The sequence below is a fragment of the Ictalurus furcatus genome, chromosome 28 (assembly GCF_023375685.1).
Source record: "Ictalurus furcatus strain D&B chromosome 28, Billie_1.0, whole genome shotgun sequence".
NCBI classification, from domain to species: domain Eukaryota; kingdom Metazoa; phylum Chordata; class Actinopteri; order Siluriformes; family Ictaluridae; genus Ictalurus; species Ictalurus furcatus.
The window spans coordinates 8,718,019-8,733,572 of NC_071282.1; the positions used below are offsets into that span (position 1 = coordinate 8,718,019).

The 15,554-nt window shown below is 39.5% G+C and overlaps 1 protein-coding gene across 3 annotated transcripts in view; it reads left to right on the plus strand.

The window, feature by feature from the left end:
- Positions 1-12,348, plus strand: part of coro1cb (coronin, actin binding protein, 1Cb) — a 68,654-nt gene extending 56,306 nt beyond the window's left edge. For all 3 annotated transcript variants that reach the window (XM_053617564.1, XM_053617565.1, XM_053617566.1), the window contains 3 exons: positions 3,254-3,311; positions 10,684-10,926; positions 11,177-12,348. In XM_053617564.1, coding sequence (XP_053473539.1) covers positions 3,254-3,311; positions 10,684-10,926; positions 11,177-11,296 — 421 coding nt within the window. In that variant the 3' untranslated portion in view covers positions 11,297-12,348. The remainder of the gene's footprint in view (positions 1-3,253; positions 3,312-10,683; positions 10,927-11,176) is intronic.
- The last annotated feature ends 3,206 nt before the right edge of the window (positions 12,349-15,554 follow it).

Sequence of the window (15,554 nt, forward strand, 5' to 3'; positions counted from 1 at the left end):
AGAAATGAGAAACAAAGTCAATAAACCGGAATCGAGAACGAGAACTATGGAACAACCGTTTGGTAATGAGAGAAACTCAATACTATGCAAAGTGCTCAGAGACACGAGGGGTTTATATAACAAACGTAATTATGGGGTAAACACAGCACAGCTGAAAATAATGATGACATGTTTGGAAAACAACCAATTACAAAACAGTGGTGGAGACAGAACATAACTATAACAAAAGCACGTGTCCAATATAAACAAAGTCAATGTCATTCAAGACCGAAAAGCATGCATTCGCTAAGGGCTCGCACACCGCGCTCATGCACGAGCTTGCGCTTCAGTTTTCTGAGCACTCTGCAATACTGCAGCGCTGACTCAAGGGGAAATCGTGACAGAGCCCCGCCCCAAGGGTGCTCCTCCCAGAGCACCAGAATACACTCCCCTAGTGGTCCTGGCCCTTTGGGCAAAATGTCTTTAGCTGAACCGGGAGACTGAGCGGCGTACTCAGTGGAGCAGAAAGGCAGAGCGACGTCCTCAGCAGAGCAGGAAGGCAGAGTGACGTCCTCATAGAACCTTGGCATAGTGGCATCCATGGCAGAGTAGGGAAGCAAAACAGAGCTCTTGGCTGCAATGGGAGGCGGAGAAACTTCGTCAATAGAACAGGGTGGCTGAGTGGCATCCTCAGCTGTATTGGGATGCCGAGCAACGTCCTCAGTCACGCAGAGAATCTGAGCATCATTCTCCATCAACTTTGCAGGCTGAACTCGGTTGGCTATGTCAGCAGACTTAGGGGTATGCAGAGCTTGGTTGGCTGTGTCATCAGTTTCAGGCATGAGGAGTACTCGGTTGATCGTGTCGTCAGTGTCAGGCATGAGAAGAACTTGGTTAGTCATGACGTCTGCTTCAGGCATGAGCAGAACTTGGTTTTCCGTGTCAGCAGACTCGGGCGTGAGCAGAACTTGGTGGTCCTTGTCAGCAGACTCGGGCGGGAGCAGAACTTGGTTGGTTGTGTCGGCAGACCCGGGCTTGAACAGAACTTGGTTGTCCATGTCGTCGACTTCAGGAGTGAGCAGAACCTGGTTGGTCGTGACTTTGGTTTCAGGTGTGAGGAGAACTTGGTTGTTCGTGTCAACAGATTCTGGCGTGAGCATAACTTGGTTGGTCGTGGCTTCGGTTTCAGCCGTGAGCAGAGCCTGGTTAGTCATGACGTTGGTTTCAGACTGGAACTTGGCGTGGAAGGTCACATCATCGATCTCAGACTGGAATGTGGCATGGGAGGTCACCTTGTCGTCCCCAGAAAGGAACTTGGCCTGGGAGGTTGCCTCATCGACCTCGGACAGGAACGTGTCGTGAGAGGCCTTCTCTTCGACCTCGGACAGGAACTTGGATTTGGTCACCTCTTTGACCTCGGACATGAACTTGGCTTGAGAGGTCGTCTCTTCGACCTCGGACAGGAACTTGGCTTGAAAGTTTGTCTCTTCGACGTTGGACAAGAATGTGGCTTGAGAGGTTGCCTCTTTGACCTCGGACATGAACTTGGCTTGAGAGATCATCTCTTCAACCTCGGACAGGAACTTGGCTTGAGAGGTCGTCTCTTCGACCTCGGACAGGAATTTGGCTTGGGAAGTCACCTCGTTGACCTCTAGCAGAAACTTGATTTTATGCTGGAGCTCTGGAGATGAGACAACCTCATGGGTCTCAGGCTGAAACTCTGGGGATGAGACCGCCTCATGGGTCTCCTGTTGGAGCTCTGGGGATGAAAATGCTTCATGGGTCTCATTCTGGAGCTCAGCAGGTGAGACCACCTCGTGGGTCTCAGGATGGAGCGCTGAAGATGAGGTCGCCTCATTGACCTCCGGCTGGAGCTCAGCAGGTGCTCTCTTGTGGAGCTATTTGTGAGTACCCCAGCTGCTCTTGAAACATCCCAGAGAGCAGAAACATGATCCTTGGATCCCAAGTTTCCTGCATGTGGGACACTGTAGCTGGGCCTCTTTACCGCAGCCCTCGGTCTTGCAGGTCGGTGTCACCTCCACCACCCCTGTCGGCCGGGGGCTGAAACTGAGCTGTGGCGGCTGCCCTGTCAATCCACATAGTAGGTGTGGAATGGCAGGTCAGGATTTGTCCCACTGACTCTGACTCCCCTCAGAAGTTGATCCAGGTTATTGCTCTGCCCTGGATGCCCAAACTCCATCAAGAATAGTTCGCAAACTGAGTTACATTACTGAGGGCACTGGACCCTGTACTGGCCAGATGCTCCACCCATTCACGCGCCGGGCCCTAAAATCCGGGACACAATGAACCCACGCCACTGTTTCTTGTCTGGCTTGGGGTTCACCAGGCTCAAAAAGTATATTTGGCTGTGGAACAAGAACTGCCTCAGGTAGTCACTCAATCCAAAATTCGTCTCCGGGAGGTCTATGGCAGTCCACTGGGGAAACTGGACTGACATGAAGGGTGACCAGACATTCCCATGTACACTGCCGTGATGCTCTCCTCGCTCTCCTGCTGCATCCGTGTTGGAGGCATAGTATTATGTCACAAAATGGAGGTTAGGACAGATACAAGTGCAGTTATAGATGGTTATTAGACGGAGAGAAGCAAACAGACAAATCCAAAACGGTAATCCAAAGCATGCTCAAAAAACATGCAAAAGTTCAGGCGATTGGCAAATGGGCATAAACAGGCCAAGGCAAAACACAAAACGAGAAACGAGAAACAAAGTCAATAAACCGGAATTGAGAAACATGAGGGTTTTATATAACAAAGGTAATCATGGGTCAAACACAGGACAGCTGAAAACAATGATGGCACAAATTCGGAAAACAACCAATTACAAAACAGGGGCAGAGACAGAACATAACCATAACAAAAGCATGTGCCCAATGTAAACAAAGTCAATGTCATGAAGACCGAAAAGCATGCGTTCACTAAGGGCTCGCGCACCCGGCTCATGCACGAGCTTGCGCTTCAGTTTTTCGAGCATGCTACAGTACTGCAGCGCTGACTCAAGGGGAAATTGTGACAACTGCAGGCTAGTGTCTAGATCTTACTTTATGTTTCGTTTTCACAAGCCAATCAAAAAACCCCAATGGATAAGACCAGATTCTCGTCTTAAATTATTTGGCTCAAATATGCTGCTTCATTCAGAAATATATCACACTGAGGAATAAAAAGACATTTAAATTTACATTTAATGTCATCATTAAAGCTGATCTGACTACTGTCTGTTGTGTGATTTGATGTGAACTCATCTTTATATTCAAAGGTTTTATAAACTTCATGAGAGGAAGTGTGAGCCAATTATCATGACTGTCCCAAGAAAGGTACTACTTACTGCAAATATGAAACTGTATTAACATTGTACTATTACTGTATAGATATGCATCATAAACAGTATAGATTTTTATATTTAGTCAGCATGTTAACCAGCATGCCAATGCCTGACAATTACCGCTACAGTATTGTGTGTGTGTGTATGTATATGTGTGATGTATGAATATATACATGCACTGTCCACTTTAATAGAAACACCTGTACACCTGCATATTTATGCAGTTATCCAATCAGCCAATCGTGTGGCAGCAGGTCAATGCATAAAATCAGGCCGATTCAGGTCAAGAGCTTCAGTAAATGTTTACATCAAACATCAGAATGGGGAAAAAGTGTTTAACTGTGGCCTGGTTGTTGGTGCCAGACGATCTGGTTTGAGAATTTCAGAAACTGCTGATGTCCTGGGAATTTCCCTGAATGGTTTGAAAAACAAAAAACATCCTGTGTGGAGACAACACTGAGTGAGCAACAGTTCCTTGGGTGGAAATATCTTTATATCAAATATATTTGAGAAGAGAGGTCAGAGGAAAATGGCCAGACTGGTTTAAACTGCCAGGAAGGACATAGTAGCTCATATAATCACTCTTTACAACTGTGGTGAGCAGAAGGGCATCTAAGCATACACACAACATCAAACCTTGTGGTGGAAGGGCTACAACAGCAGAAGACCACATCGGGTTCCACTCCTGTCAGCCAAGAACAGGAATCAGAGACTATCATAGGCACAGGCTCACCCAAACTGGACAGTTGAAGATTAGAAAAAAAAAAATCACCTGGTCTTTTTCCAGTCTGTCCAGTTTCATTGAGTCTGTGCCCACGATAGCCTCACATTCTTGTTCTTGACTGACAGGAATGGAACCTGATGTGGTCTTTTGCTGTTGTAGCCTATCAACCTCAAGGTCTGATAGGTTGTGCATTCTGAGATTTCTGCTCACCACAGCTGTAAAGAGTGTTTATTTGAGTTACAATAGATTTCTCTTAGCTCAGACCAGTATGGTCATTCTCTTCTGATCTCTCAACAACAAGGTGTTTCAGCCTGCAGACCCTCTGCACACCGGATGTTTTTTGTTTTTCAAACCATTCTGGGAAATTCCCAGGAGATCAGCAGTTTCTGAAATTCTCAAACCAGATCATCTGGCACCAACAACCAAATCACAGAGATCACACTTTTTCCCCATTCTGATGTTTGATGTAAACATTAACTGAAGTTCTTGACCTGAATCGGCATCATTTTATGCATTCTACTGCTACCACATGATTGGCTGATTGGATAATGAGTGTGTATAGGTGTTCCTTGTAATATATATATATATATATATATATATATATATATATATATATATATATATATAAATATAGTCCATTGCAAACAGCTGAAAGTCTGTAAATTTTGACAATAAACCTAATTTGCAATGGGGGTTGAATAATTTTGATTGCAACTCTGTGTGTGTGTAGTTCCGAATCAAAATTTTTGAACCCCCACTGCAAATCAGGTTTATTGTCAAAATGCTTTCAGCTGTTTGCAATGGACAAATCAAACAAAATCCATTGAAATACTTCAACACAACGAAAGCTTCAAGTGGGTTCCCCAAATTCAACTGAAAATGCAACTTATGACTTATGCGAATTATTCAAACTCCTTAATAGAATCTCTGACAACAACATAAATATGCAAAACATGAGTTGTCTCAAACACACCTGATGCAACTAATCAAGGGCTTCATAAGTTGCACCTGGTGTGCTTGGCTGGAACACATGAAATACCTGAACTGGCTAGGGGTAGACAATGTATGAAATACCTGGACAGGGCAGAAAAAGTAAGCTATCAATGCCTGCAACCAGATTACTGAGAAAGCAGGTTGTGAAAAAACCCTCGAGTGCCTGCAGAAGACCTGCAGCAAGATTTGGAGGCAACAGGCACTGAGGCTTCATTGAGCACAGTAGGGTGCATACTAAATGCAGAAGGTTTCCATGCCAGAACTCCAAGACATACACCAGTACTGACCCAAAAGCACAAGAAAGGTCAGCTCAAAATCTCATAAATAAGCCACAGAAATTTTGGAATTCTGTTCTGTGGTGCGATGAAACAAAACTGGAACTTTTCGGCACGATGGATCAGCGGTATGTCTGGAGGAAGAAGAATGAAGAAAGAACCCTCTGTCCACAGTCAAGCATAGTGGTGGCTCAGTGATGCTCTGGGGTTGCTTTGCATTGAAGTATCAGTAAATCCTAGAAGAAAACGTCAAGCCATCTGTGAGGAAGCTGAAGCTTAGTCATTATTGGACCTTCCAACAGATCAATGATCTCAAGCATGCTTCAAATTCCACCAAGGCTTGGTTGCAGAAGAAGTCCTGGAAGATTCTACAGGGCCATCACAGTCACCTGATGTGAACCCGATCGAAAATCTCTGGTGGGATTTGAAGAAGGCAGTTGCAGTATGCAAATCCAAGAATATTACTCAACTGGAGGCCATTGCTCATGAGGAATGGGCTAAGATTCCTCAGGAACGCTGCCAGAAGCTATCCATCTCGTTCACAGCAGGTCATAACAGCAAAAGGGTTCTCTACTAAGTACTAAAGATGCTTGCCATGAAGGGGTGAATAATTTTGAAGTGGGAAAAGTCATTATAAGTTGCATTTTCAGTTGAATTTGAGGAAACCACTTGAAGCATTTGTTGTGTTGACCTATTTCAATTGCTTTTGTTTGAGTTGTTCATTGCAAACAGCTGAAAGTCTATAAATTTTGACAATAAACCTGATTTGCAATGGGGGTTCAAAAATTTTGATTGCAACTGCGTGTGTGTATGTAAGTGTGTGTGTAATAAATAGTGCCCTCCACTAATATTGGCACCCTTGGTAAATATGAGCAAAGAAGGCTGTGAAAAATTGTCTTTATTGTTTTCACAAAAATACTCTGCTCTCATGGATATCAAACAAGTGAAAACAAAATACAGGTTTATCAAAACAAATCTTTGTTAAATATAGGTGTGCAACAATTATTGGCCCCCTTTTAGTCAATATTTTGTGCTACCGCCCTTTGCCAAGATAACAGCTCTGAGTCTGAGTCTCCTATAATGCCCGATGAGGTTGGAGAATACATGGCAAGGGATCCAAGACCATTTCGCCATACAGAATCTCTCCAGATCCTTCAAATTTCGAGAACATTCCTCTTCAGTTCATCCCACAGGTTTTCTATGGGTTTCAAGTCAGGGGATTGGTATGGCCATGGCAGGACCTTGATTTTGTGGCCAGTAAACCATTTTTGTGTTGATTTTGATATATGTTTTGGATCATTGTCCTGCTGGAAGATCCAACCACGGCTCATTTTAAGCTTTCTGGCAGAGGCAGTCAGGTTTTCATTTAATATTTGCTGATATTTGATGGAGTCCATGATGCCATGTATCCTAACAAAATGTCTAGGTTCTCTGGCAGAAAAATAGCCCCAAAACATAAAAAAGCGCCCCACCACATTGAACCATGGGCATGAGGTACTTTTCCATAACCCATTGTTATGAATGACTAAGGGAATTTGCCCTAATGTTACATCATATTTATACCCCTGTGAAACAAGAAGTCATGCTTAAACAATTTCCTGCTCCTAGTCACCCAGGTGTACTAAAAAAATTAAAATATCAATGGGAATATACTTCAAATATATTTTTCTCTTATGAATTCATAGGGGTGCCAATAATTGTCACACCTATATTTCATAAAGATTTTTTTTCATAAACCTGTGTTTTGCTTGCACTTGTTTGATATCCATGAGAGCAGAGTATTTTTGTGAATTTTTTAACAAAAAAATCAAAAGTTTAAACAATAAGGACCATTTTTCACAGATTTCTTTGCTTAGATTTACCAAGGGTGCCAATATTAGTGGAGGGCACTGTACATATGTGTGTGTATATATGTATACACACACATTCCTTGAGGAAAATGATCCAATATTAGATATCTGTGAGTGGCAAAAATATGTGAACCTTTGCGTTCAGTATCTGGCATGATCCCCTTTTTTAAATAACCGTTGATCAGTCCTGCACATTGACTTGGAGGAATTATAGTCCTTTCCTCAGTACAGAACAGCTTCAACACTGGGATGTTGGTGGATTTCCTCAGATGAACTCCTTGCTTCAGGTCCTTCTACAGCATTTCTGTTGGATTAAGGTCAAGACTTTGACTTGGTCATTCCAAAACATTAAGTTTATTCTTCTTTGGTAGAACAACTTGTGTGCTTAGCATCATTGTCTTGCTGCATGACCCACTTTATCCTCAGATTCAGTTTACAGACAGATGTCCTGACATTTTCCTTTAGAATTCACTGGTATAATTCAGAATTCATTGTTCAAGCTGTCCTGGCCCAGACGCAGCAATACAGGGTCAAACCATTATACTACCACTACAGTGTTTCAGATGGGATAAGGGTCTTATGCTAGAATGTAGTGTTTTCCTTCCTCCAAACATAACACTTCTCATTTAAACCAAAAAGTTTTATTTTGGTCTTATCCATCCATAACACATTTTTCCAATTTTCTAACTTGTCCACGTGATTTTTATCAAAGTGCAGGTGGGCAGCAATGTTCTTTTTGGAAAGCAGTGGCTTTCTCCTTGCAACACTGCCATGCACATCATTGTTGCTCAGTGTTCTCCTGATGGTGGACTCATGAACATTAACATTAGCGAGCAATGTGAGAGAGGCCTTTAATTGCTTGGAAGTCACCCTGGATTCCTTTGTGACCTCGCCGGACTATTATATGTTTTGCTCTTGATGTGATCTTTGTTGGTCAACGACTTCTTGGGAGGGTAACAATGTCCTTGAATTTCCTCCATTTGTAAATAATCTGTCTGACTGTGGATTGGTGGAGTCCATTTACAGATGGCTTTGTAACCTTTTCCAGCTTGATGAGCATCACCAACTCTTTTTCTGAGGTCCTTAGAAATCTCCTTTGTTCATGCCATGATACACTACCACAAACATGTGTTGTGAATATCAGACTCTGATAGATCCCTGGTCTTCAAATAAAACAGGGTGCTCAGTTACACCTGATTGTCATCCCATTGATTGAAAACACCTGACTAATTTCACCTTTAAATTAACTGCTAATCCTAGAGGTTCACATACTTTTGCCACTCACAGATATGTAATATTGGATATATTATTTTCATTAATAAATAAATGACCAAGTATAATATTTTTTTCTCTTTTGTTTAATTGGGTTCTCTTTGTTTACTTTAAGGACTTGTGAAAATTTTATGTTGTTTTAGGTCATATATATGCAGATATATAGAAATTTCTACAAACTTTCAATCACCACTGTGTGTGTGTGTATGTACACACACATTATATATATATATATATATATATATATATATATATATATATATATATATATATATATATATATATATATATATATATCTCATGTGGAAAAAAAAGGAAAGTACACTCTCCTTCAGTTCTATGTCTTTAATTATCAGGACCTAAATAATAACACTTGTGTGATCCTCACCAACGTCTATAAACAACAAATATCCTCAGGTGACCACAGAAAAACACAACAGATTTAAATATGTAGTCATTTTTCCCAATGTGAACCAACATTCAGAAACCGGGTGGGAAAAAATAAGTACACCCTCCCTATTTCCACAATTATTATGAGAGTAATTAGCCACTAGGTGTTACTAATGAAATGCATGAGATTAGTTCATCACCAAGAAGTGTGACTAACTCTATAAAAGCTGAACTTTTGGCAATTTGGTGTTCTGGAGCACTCGGGTATGTGTCTACATTTTGCCAAGAAGAAATGACATCAGCCATGACCCCAAAGAAGCTATTGTTGCTGCTCATCAATCTGGAAAAGGTTTTAAGGCCATTTTCAAACAATTTGAAGTTCACCATTCTACAGTGATAAGGATTGTTTACAAATGGAGAGAGGCTTCGAGCCAACTGCCAAGCTTCCCAGAAGTCGGGGTCTCAGCAAATTCAGTCAAAGGTCAGACCATTTAATGTTTAGTGATACAGTATAAAGAAAAATCCAAGAGCAACATAATGTGACCTGCAGGCCTCTGTAAGCACATTAAATGTTTACGTTCATGAACGCACATTCAAGAAAAGACTGAACAAGCCTGGCTTTCATGGAAGGTGGTTAGGAAAACTTTCAAAATTGAATAAGAACAAACCACAAAAGTCCCGGAACAATACTTTCATCATAAACCCCTCATACTAACTGTTAAGCATGGTGGTAGAGAGGTGATGATTTGGGCTTGTTTGCAGACACAGGACCTGGGGAAACTTGCAGTCATTGAGACAACAAAGAACTCCACTTTATACCAGAATATTCATGGACAACTGTGAGACCATCTGTCCAGCAGCTGAAGCTGGGCCAAAATTGGGCCATGCAACAGGACAATAATCCCAGGCACACCAGCAAATCAATATCTCAATGACTAAAGAATAAAAAAATTAAGATGTTGGAAAGTCCAAGTCCCATTGAGATGCTGTGGTGGGATCTTATGAGAGCTGTACATAAATTAATGCCCTAAAATAGATGAGCTGAAGCAATGTTAAGAAAAGTGGGCCAAAATTTCTCCAATATGATTTGAGAGACTGATAAACACTTACAGAAAACATTTGCTTACTTCAAATTATTGTTGCTAATGGTGGTTCTACATGTTACTAGGCCAGGGGTTCCCAAACCTTTCCAGGGGAAGGCCCCCCAAATGGCATTATCATTTGACCGAGGCCCCCCTTTTGCAAGATGTCTTTAAAACACATTAAAAATACAGACTTCTGAATATATCCCCCCCTTTTTTTATTAATAATTACATCTTGCATCTTTACATTACATTAGGAATTTTATATATATATATATATATATATATATATATATATATATATATATATATATAAATCATGTATTTATTTATTTTTGACACCAAGTTGTTGAGGCCCCTCGGGCGCCCCTTGGCGGCCCCCACTTTGAAAACCACTGTACTAGGCTGTATTTATTTTTTCCCACCTGGTTTCTGAATGTTGGTTTACTTTTTGTAATGATTTATAATGAAATCTGTTCCATTTTTGTTGTTGTTGTTGTTGTTGTTGTTGTTGTCACCTTAGGTTATTTGTTTCTTTAGAGTAGTTGATGAGTACCACACAATTGTTATTTAGACCTTGATGAATAAAAACGTTGACTTTAAGGAGTGTACTTTCTTTTTTCCCCATGATTATTTATTTTATATATATTCATCTATACTTAACTATAGTGTTTAACCTAACCTATAAAAATAGCAACCCAGTGTCTTTTTATTACAAAACCTATGATCACAGTGTATAACATACAGATGCTTTTGTATTCATGCTTACCACCCACAGTCAGACCTATTCCAGGATGATCTGTATCCAGACACAGCAGGACCAGATTGGGCCTTGGAAGCAGAGGAGTGGTTTGAAGGGAAGAACGGTGATCCTATCCTAATTTCCCTCAAACATGGCTATGTCCCTGGCAAGAACCGTGACCTCAAGGTGGTCAAAAAGAATGTTCTGGACAACAAGTCACCCAAGAAGGTGGAGGAGATGTCAGCTCTTCAAAAGCCTGCCTCTCCTCAGCTCACTAGAGTAAGTATTGAGTAATGCCATCATATAAACTCATCAGTTAAATGATTGGTCTCCCCCAAACATTTACATGTACTGTGCTTCTAATTTCTGCATACATTGCAATTGCACATAATAGCAAGTTTAGAGACCAGTTTATAAACTCGTGCAAATGAAATTAGTGCTGTACATCAAATGTTTGTGAGCTTGATGATTACTGTACATTTACAAAGATTGTATACTTTAGAATGTTCTCTCCTCTTTTCTTTTGCAGAAAAATGAAGTGAAGTTGGAGGAGCTGCTCCGAGAAGTGAAATCACTCAGGGACCTGGTGACACTTCAGGACAGGCGAATTGCCAAACTTGAAGAGCAGGTGGCCAAAGTGGTAATTTGAGGTGCTGCTACAGGTCTGAGTCAACATCTTCGTATATGAAGAGATACATTTCAGAGGGCCAGTCACTGCCAAAAAAAATCGCAATTCAACTTGATCATTCCTCTTGGTGTTTTTTCTTGTGACTATGACTTGAAGCAACATTCCAATATGGACGTTTTCATCTTGCCTCCCCTGAGCATTCATTAGAATAGAAAAAAAAGAGATGAATTTTGCTCTGTGTTGTGTTTTTTGATGGTCTAGTGGGTTTAACTGATAATATTTAAAATTTTTAGATTTAATGATTTTCATCCTTTTTTGGTTTTTTAAAATTGTGATCCTTTGAATTTTTGCATCAAGTGCCAAGTCCCCTAGTGTTTTCTGTGAGTGTATCAGTATTACTGTTCTTTTCATTCTTTGTGCTGCCAATTGTGAGGGTGCACTTGACCTGCCTATTGTTTTGCTTTTATTTTAATTCTTTTTCTGGCTGAATTTTACACTGTCTATTAATCTTTTCAAGACTGGAGATTAAGAAGTTTTAGCCTCTCTCTGTGCACCTTGGCTATAGTGGTTAAAAGGTTATATGACTGTGTCACAGAAATTAATCAGATAAAAAAAAAAAAAGACCTAGCACTGCAGGTAAAAGCAGCACTGAACAGCATGGTGCCTAATTGAGAAGCACTCTCCATACACCACGATTTCTGATTAATTCCCTGCTGGTCACTGAAGTGGATTTCTATTCCACGCTAATTATAATAAATGCATTACACTTAGATGATTTTGATATATTTATCAAGTTCTCCAAAAGCAATAAAGCAAAGGTGTTCGAGTGAGAATGTAATTTTTTTTCACTGATCTATCTCTAATCAGTAGTTGTTTTTTACTGATAGGACTCCCAGCAGTTCATTTGACTAATAACTTATACATAAAGGTATCATATGAAAGTAAAGCTATAATCATTAGGGATAAATTCATACATTTAAAATCTATATCCTGAATTTATATATTTCTGTAAAGTTACTTTGGGAAAATGCCCATTATTAAAAGCACTATACAATAAAGCTGAATTGAATTGAATTGTCCCCCTTATGAAAAACACTTTAAATACTGCTGCTATTTGTTCATTTAAACTATTTGTTCATTACAACTCACCTGCTTATTAATAGTCCAGTCACTTTGTTGATTTGAAATGTAAGTACAGTCAGGTCCATAAATATTTGGACAGTGACAAAGTTATTGTTATTTTGCCTGTCCAGCACAGTATATAGGATTTTAAATTAAATGTAGGATGATTTACAGCACTTTTTATATGTGGAAACATAACTGTGATGAATGCCAGAATAATTCTATTCCTTGGTGAAGAAAAACCTCTTCACAACAGCTGGCTAGATCAAGAACAAACAGATCAAGCAGGAAATGAAGACAGCTGCAGTAAAGGCCTAGCAGAGCATTACCAGGGAAGAGCCCAAGTGTCTGGTCATGCCAATGGGTGCCAGACTGGTAGTCATTCAATGCAAAGGATTTTGAAAATTTAAAAAAAAAAAAAAAAAAGAAAATATAATTGATTATTAGTTTGTCCAATTTCTTCTGGTCTCTTAAAAAGTGCTGTAATTCGGTCCATGTTTCAAAATTGAAATACAAAATACAAATAGACATGTTCATTATTTTTTTTGTTTTAATATTGACAATTATAATACTAATTAACTATGTTTAAAACCCATTTTTTGCTCAAAAATGCAAAATATTTTAAATATGCCTCATATATATTTTCTTGCCCACTTATTCTTTGAATTGAAGATATTTCAATTTATGACATGCTTGCAAAATGTTCTGACCGGTATCACAGCGCAAGTTACCTAAGGGACAGTCTGGCAGTTCCACCCACTGAGTTAAAACGTTGACGTTGTCCAAGCATGAATTAAAATGGCATGAGTTGTAACATACAAAAGTCATTTAAAAGTACACATTTTTACATTCTAAAGGCTGTAGCAGATTCACAATGAGATTCACCTCACCTAATGTTTTAGAGATATAATTCACCTAAATGGTTTTTTTTTTCACATTCCAAAAGATGTAGAAGGCTCCTCGTGGGCAGAATGTACTACAGGTGAGATTTTGCCAATACCTCCCTTTATACAAATACAATACTCTTATTTATTACAATAATAATATACAATTATTTTAATAGGTCAGGCATCTCATAAGCTGCGTTTACATGGACAACAATAATCCACTCTTAACCGATTAAGACCATACTTTGATTAAGAATCTACCATGTAAACAGCAATTTTTACTTACCTTAATCTAATTAAGGTCATACTCGAATTAAGCTCTAATCGAATTAAGACAGGTGGAGTACTCCTGTTTTAGTCGCATTATGGACGTGTATTACAGACATGTAAACACCTTAATCACATTATGAACGTCATGTGAGAGTTTTTACCGCATTTTGCGACAGGACACGATCACACACGGCAGTTTTCAACATTTTACGGCAAACAAGAGAGTTCGGCTACGTCCCAAACCGCATACTTGCCTACTATAGGCCTGTAGTGGGGAAAAATACATGTATCTCGGCTACTATATAGACGGTAAGTACGCGGTTTGAGACGCAGCCCACGGCTTCAAGCAGTTGTCTATTAGCACGTATAGCATGACAAATAATTAACTGCACTTAAAGTGTTCGTAAAAAAAAATTAAATAAAAACACCCAAAAGTGTATACAGTACCATAACGAAGACGAACTGTATGTTGACGCGTGAAATTCTGGAGGGACGTCGGACGGCGTGGCACGGTGAAGTAATGACGCGGGCTGTTAATCTAATTATGTTCTATAACATGTAAAATGGGAACATGACAGGAGTATTCTAAAAGCGACTCATGTAAACACCTTAATCACATTATTATCTTAATCAGAGTAAGGTCAATAATTAGATTACTGCTGTCCATGTAAACGTAGTCATTGTGAGCATGCTACAGCCTTTAGAATGTAAAATGTGTGTTTTTAAATTACCTTTGTATGTTAATAGTTATAAGTAATTTTAATTAATGTGTGGAAAACGTCAATGTTTCGGGCCAGCTCTAGGCATGGGCGGTCAGAGCTCACCCAAATGTCTGTCTTGCCCACTGAGTCAGAACATAGGCAAAAACAACATTAATCTTTTTTATTATTATTATTTTTTTATTTTATTTTAACGAATTGTGTATTGGTTAAAAGCAATCTGAGGCAGGTGGTGTGTTGAGAAGTTTGAGGAAGGGCTGTAGACTGCCACAACCAATCACAAAATAACGGCAGAAAACTGCAATACTTTTCAATGTTTTTATTGGCTGAAAGTAATGGTGCGTTTTACACTCATGAGGTGGCTTCAGACTGCCCACCTTCTTTACCTTGCAAGAACTGGGCCTGTTGATGTTTTAACTAAGTTGGTGGAATTGACAGATGGTCCCTTAGGCAACATTCACTGTGATATGGGTCAGAATGGTACTCTTAAATATGCATCTCTAATATGCACTGGTATTTTTGAGTAAATGTTTTATGTTCGTGTATAATAATTGAATATTAATTAAACCAATGGTGGTATTGATATATGTGTAAGACTGTCGCCTCTATAGAACAAGGGCAGGGGAAAGTGAATATCCAACGAAAATCGAACCTAAAACTAACTTTACCGCGATGAAAAACCCGGCTAATTTTCCCAGTGGACATGTCATTCTCCCTTACTGTAACCCTTTTACACCACGGTCCCTCTTACTGCCTTTGAGAAGCACGTAATGAACTTTTCAGAGCGAAGGATGTCTGACGAAGCCACTGATGGATTCTGCACGATTTCAGTTAGTTAAATTACACTTGGGTTATGTGAGCAGGCCACAAAATGAAATAACTCCAACTCAAAAAATATGACAGGAAGAAAGTATAAATGAGGCATGTTTTAAATCTTTTGCATTTTTGAGCAAAAGTTGGGTTTAAACATAGTTAATTAGGAAATTCATTTTCAATATTAAAACAAAAAATTGATGAATGTGTTGTGATTTGTATTTTGTTTTCAATTTTGTAACCAAAAACGAATGAACGCAACGTGCATGAACCTAATTCCTACACCGTTCACCAAATTTGAATGTACATTCACTAAAAAAGCTGAAAGTCTGCATTTTTGAGCTCATGTTTATTATTTAATTTAAGCTCCAGTATACTGTGGTAGACAGCTAAAAAGAATAATTTAGTCCAAATATTTATGGACCTGACTGTATATATTCAAAAAGGCTGAAGTATGTCTATGTTCTA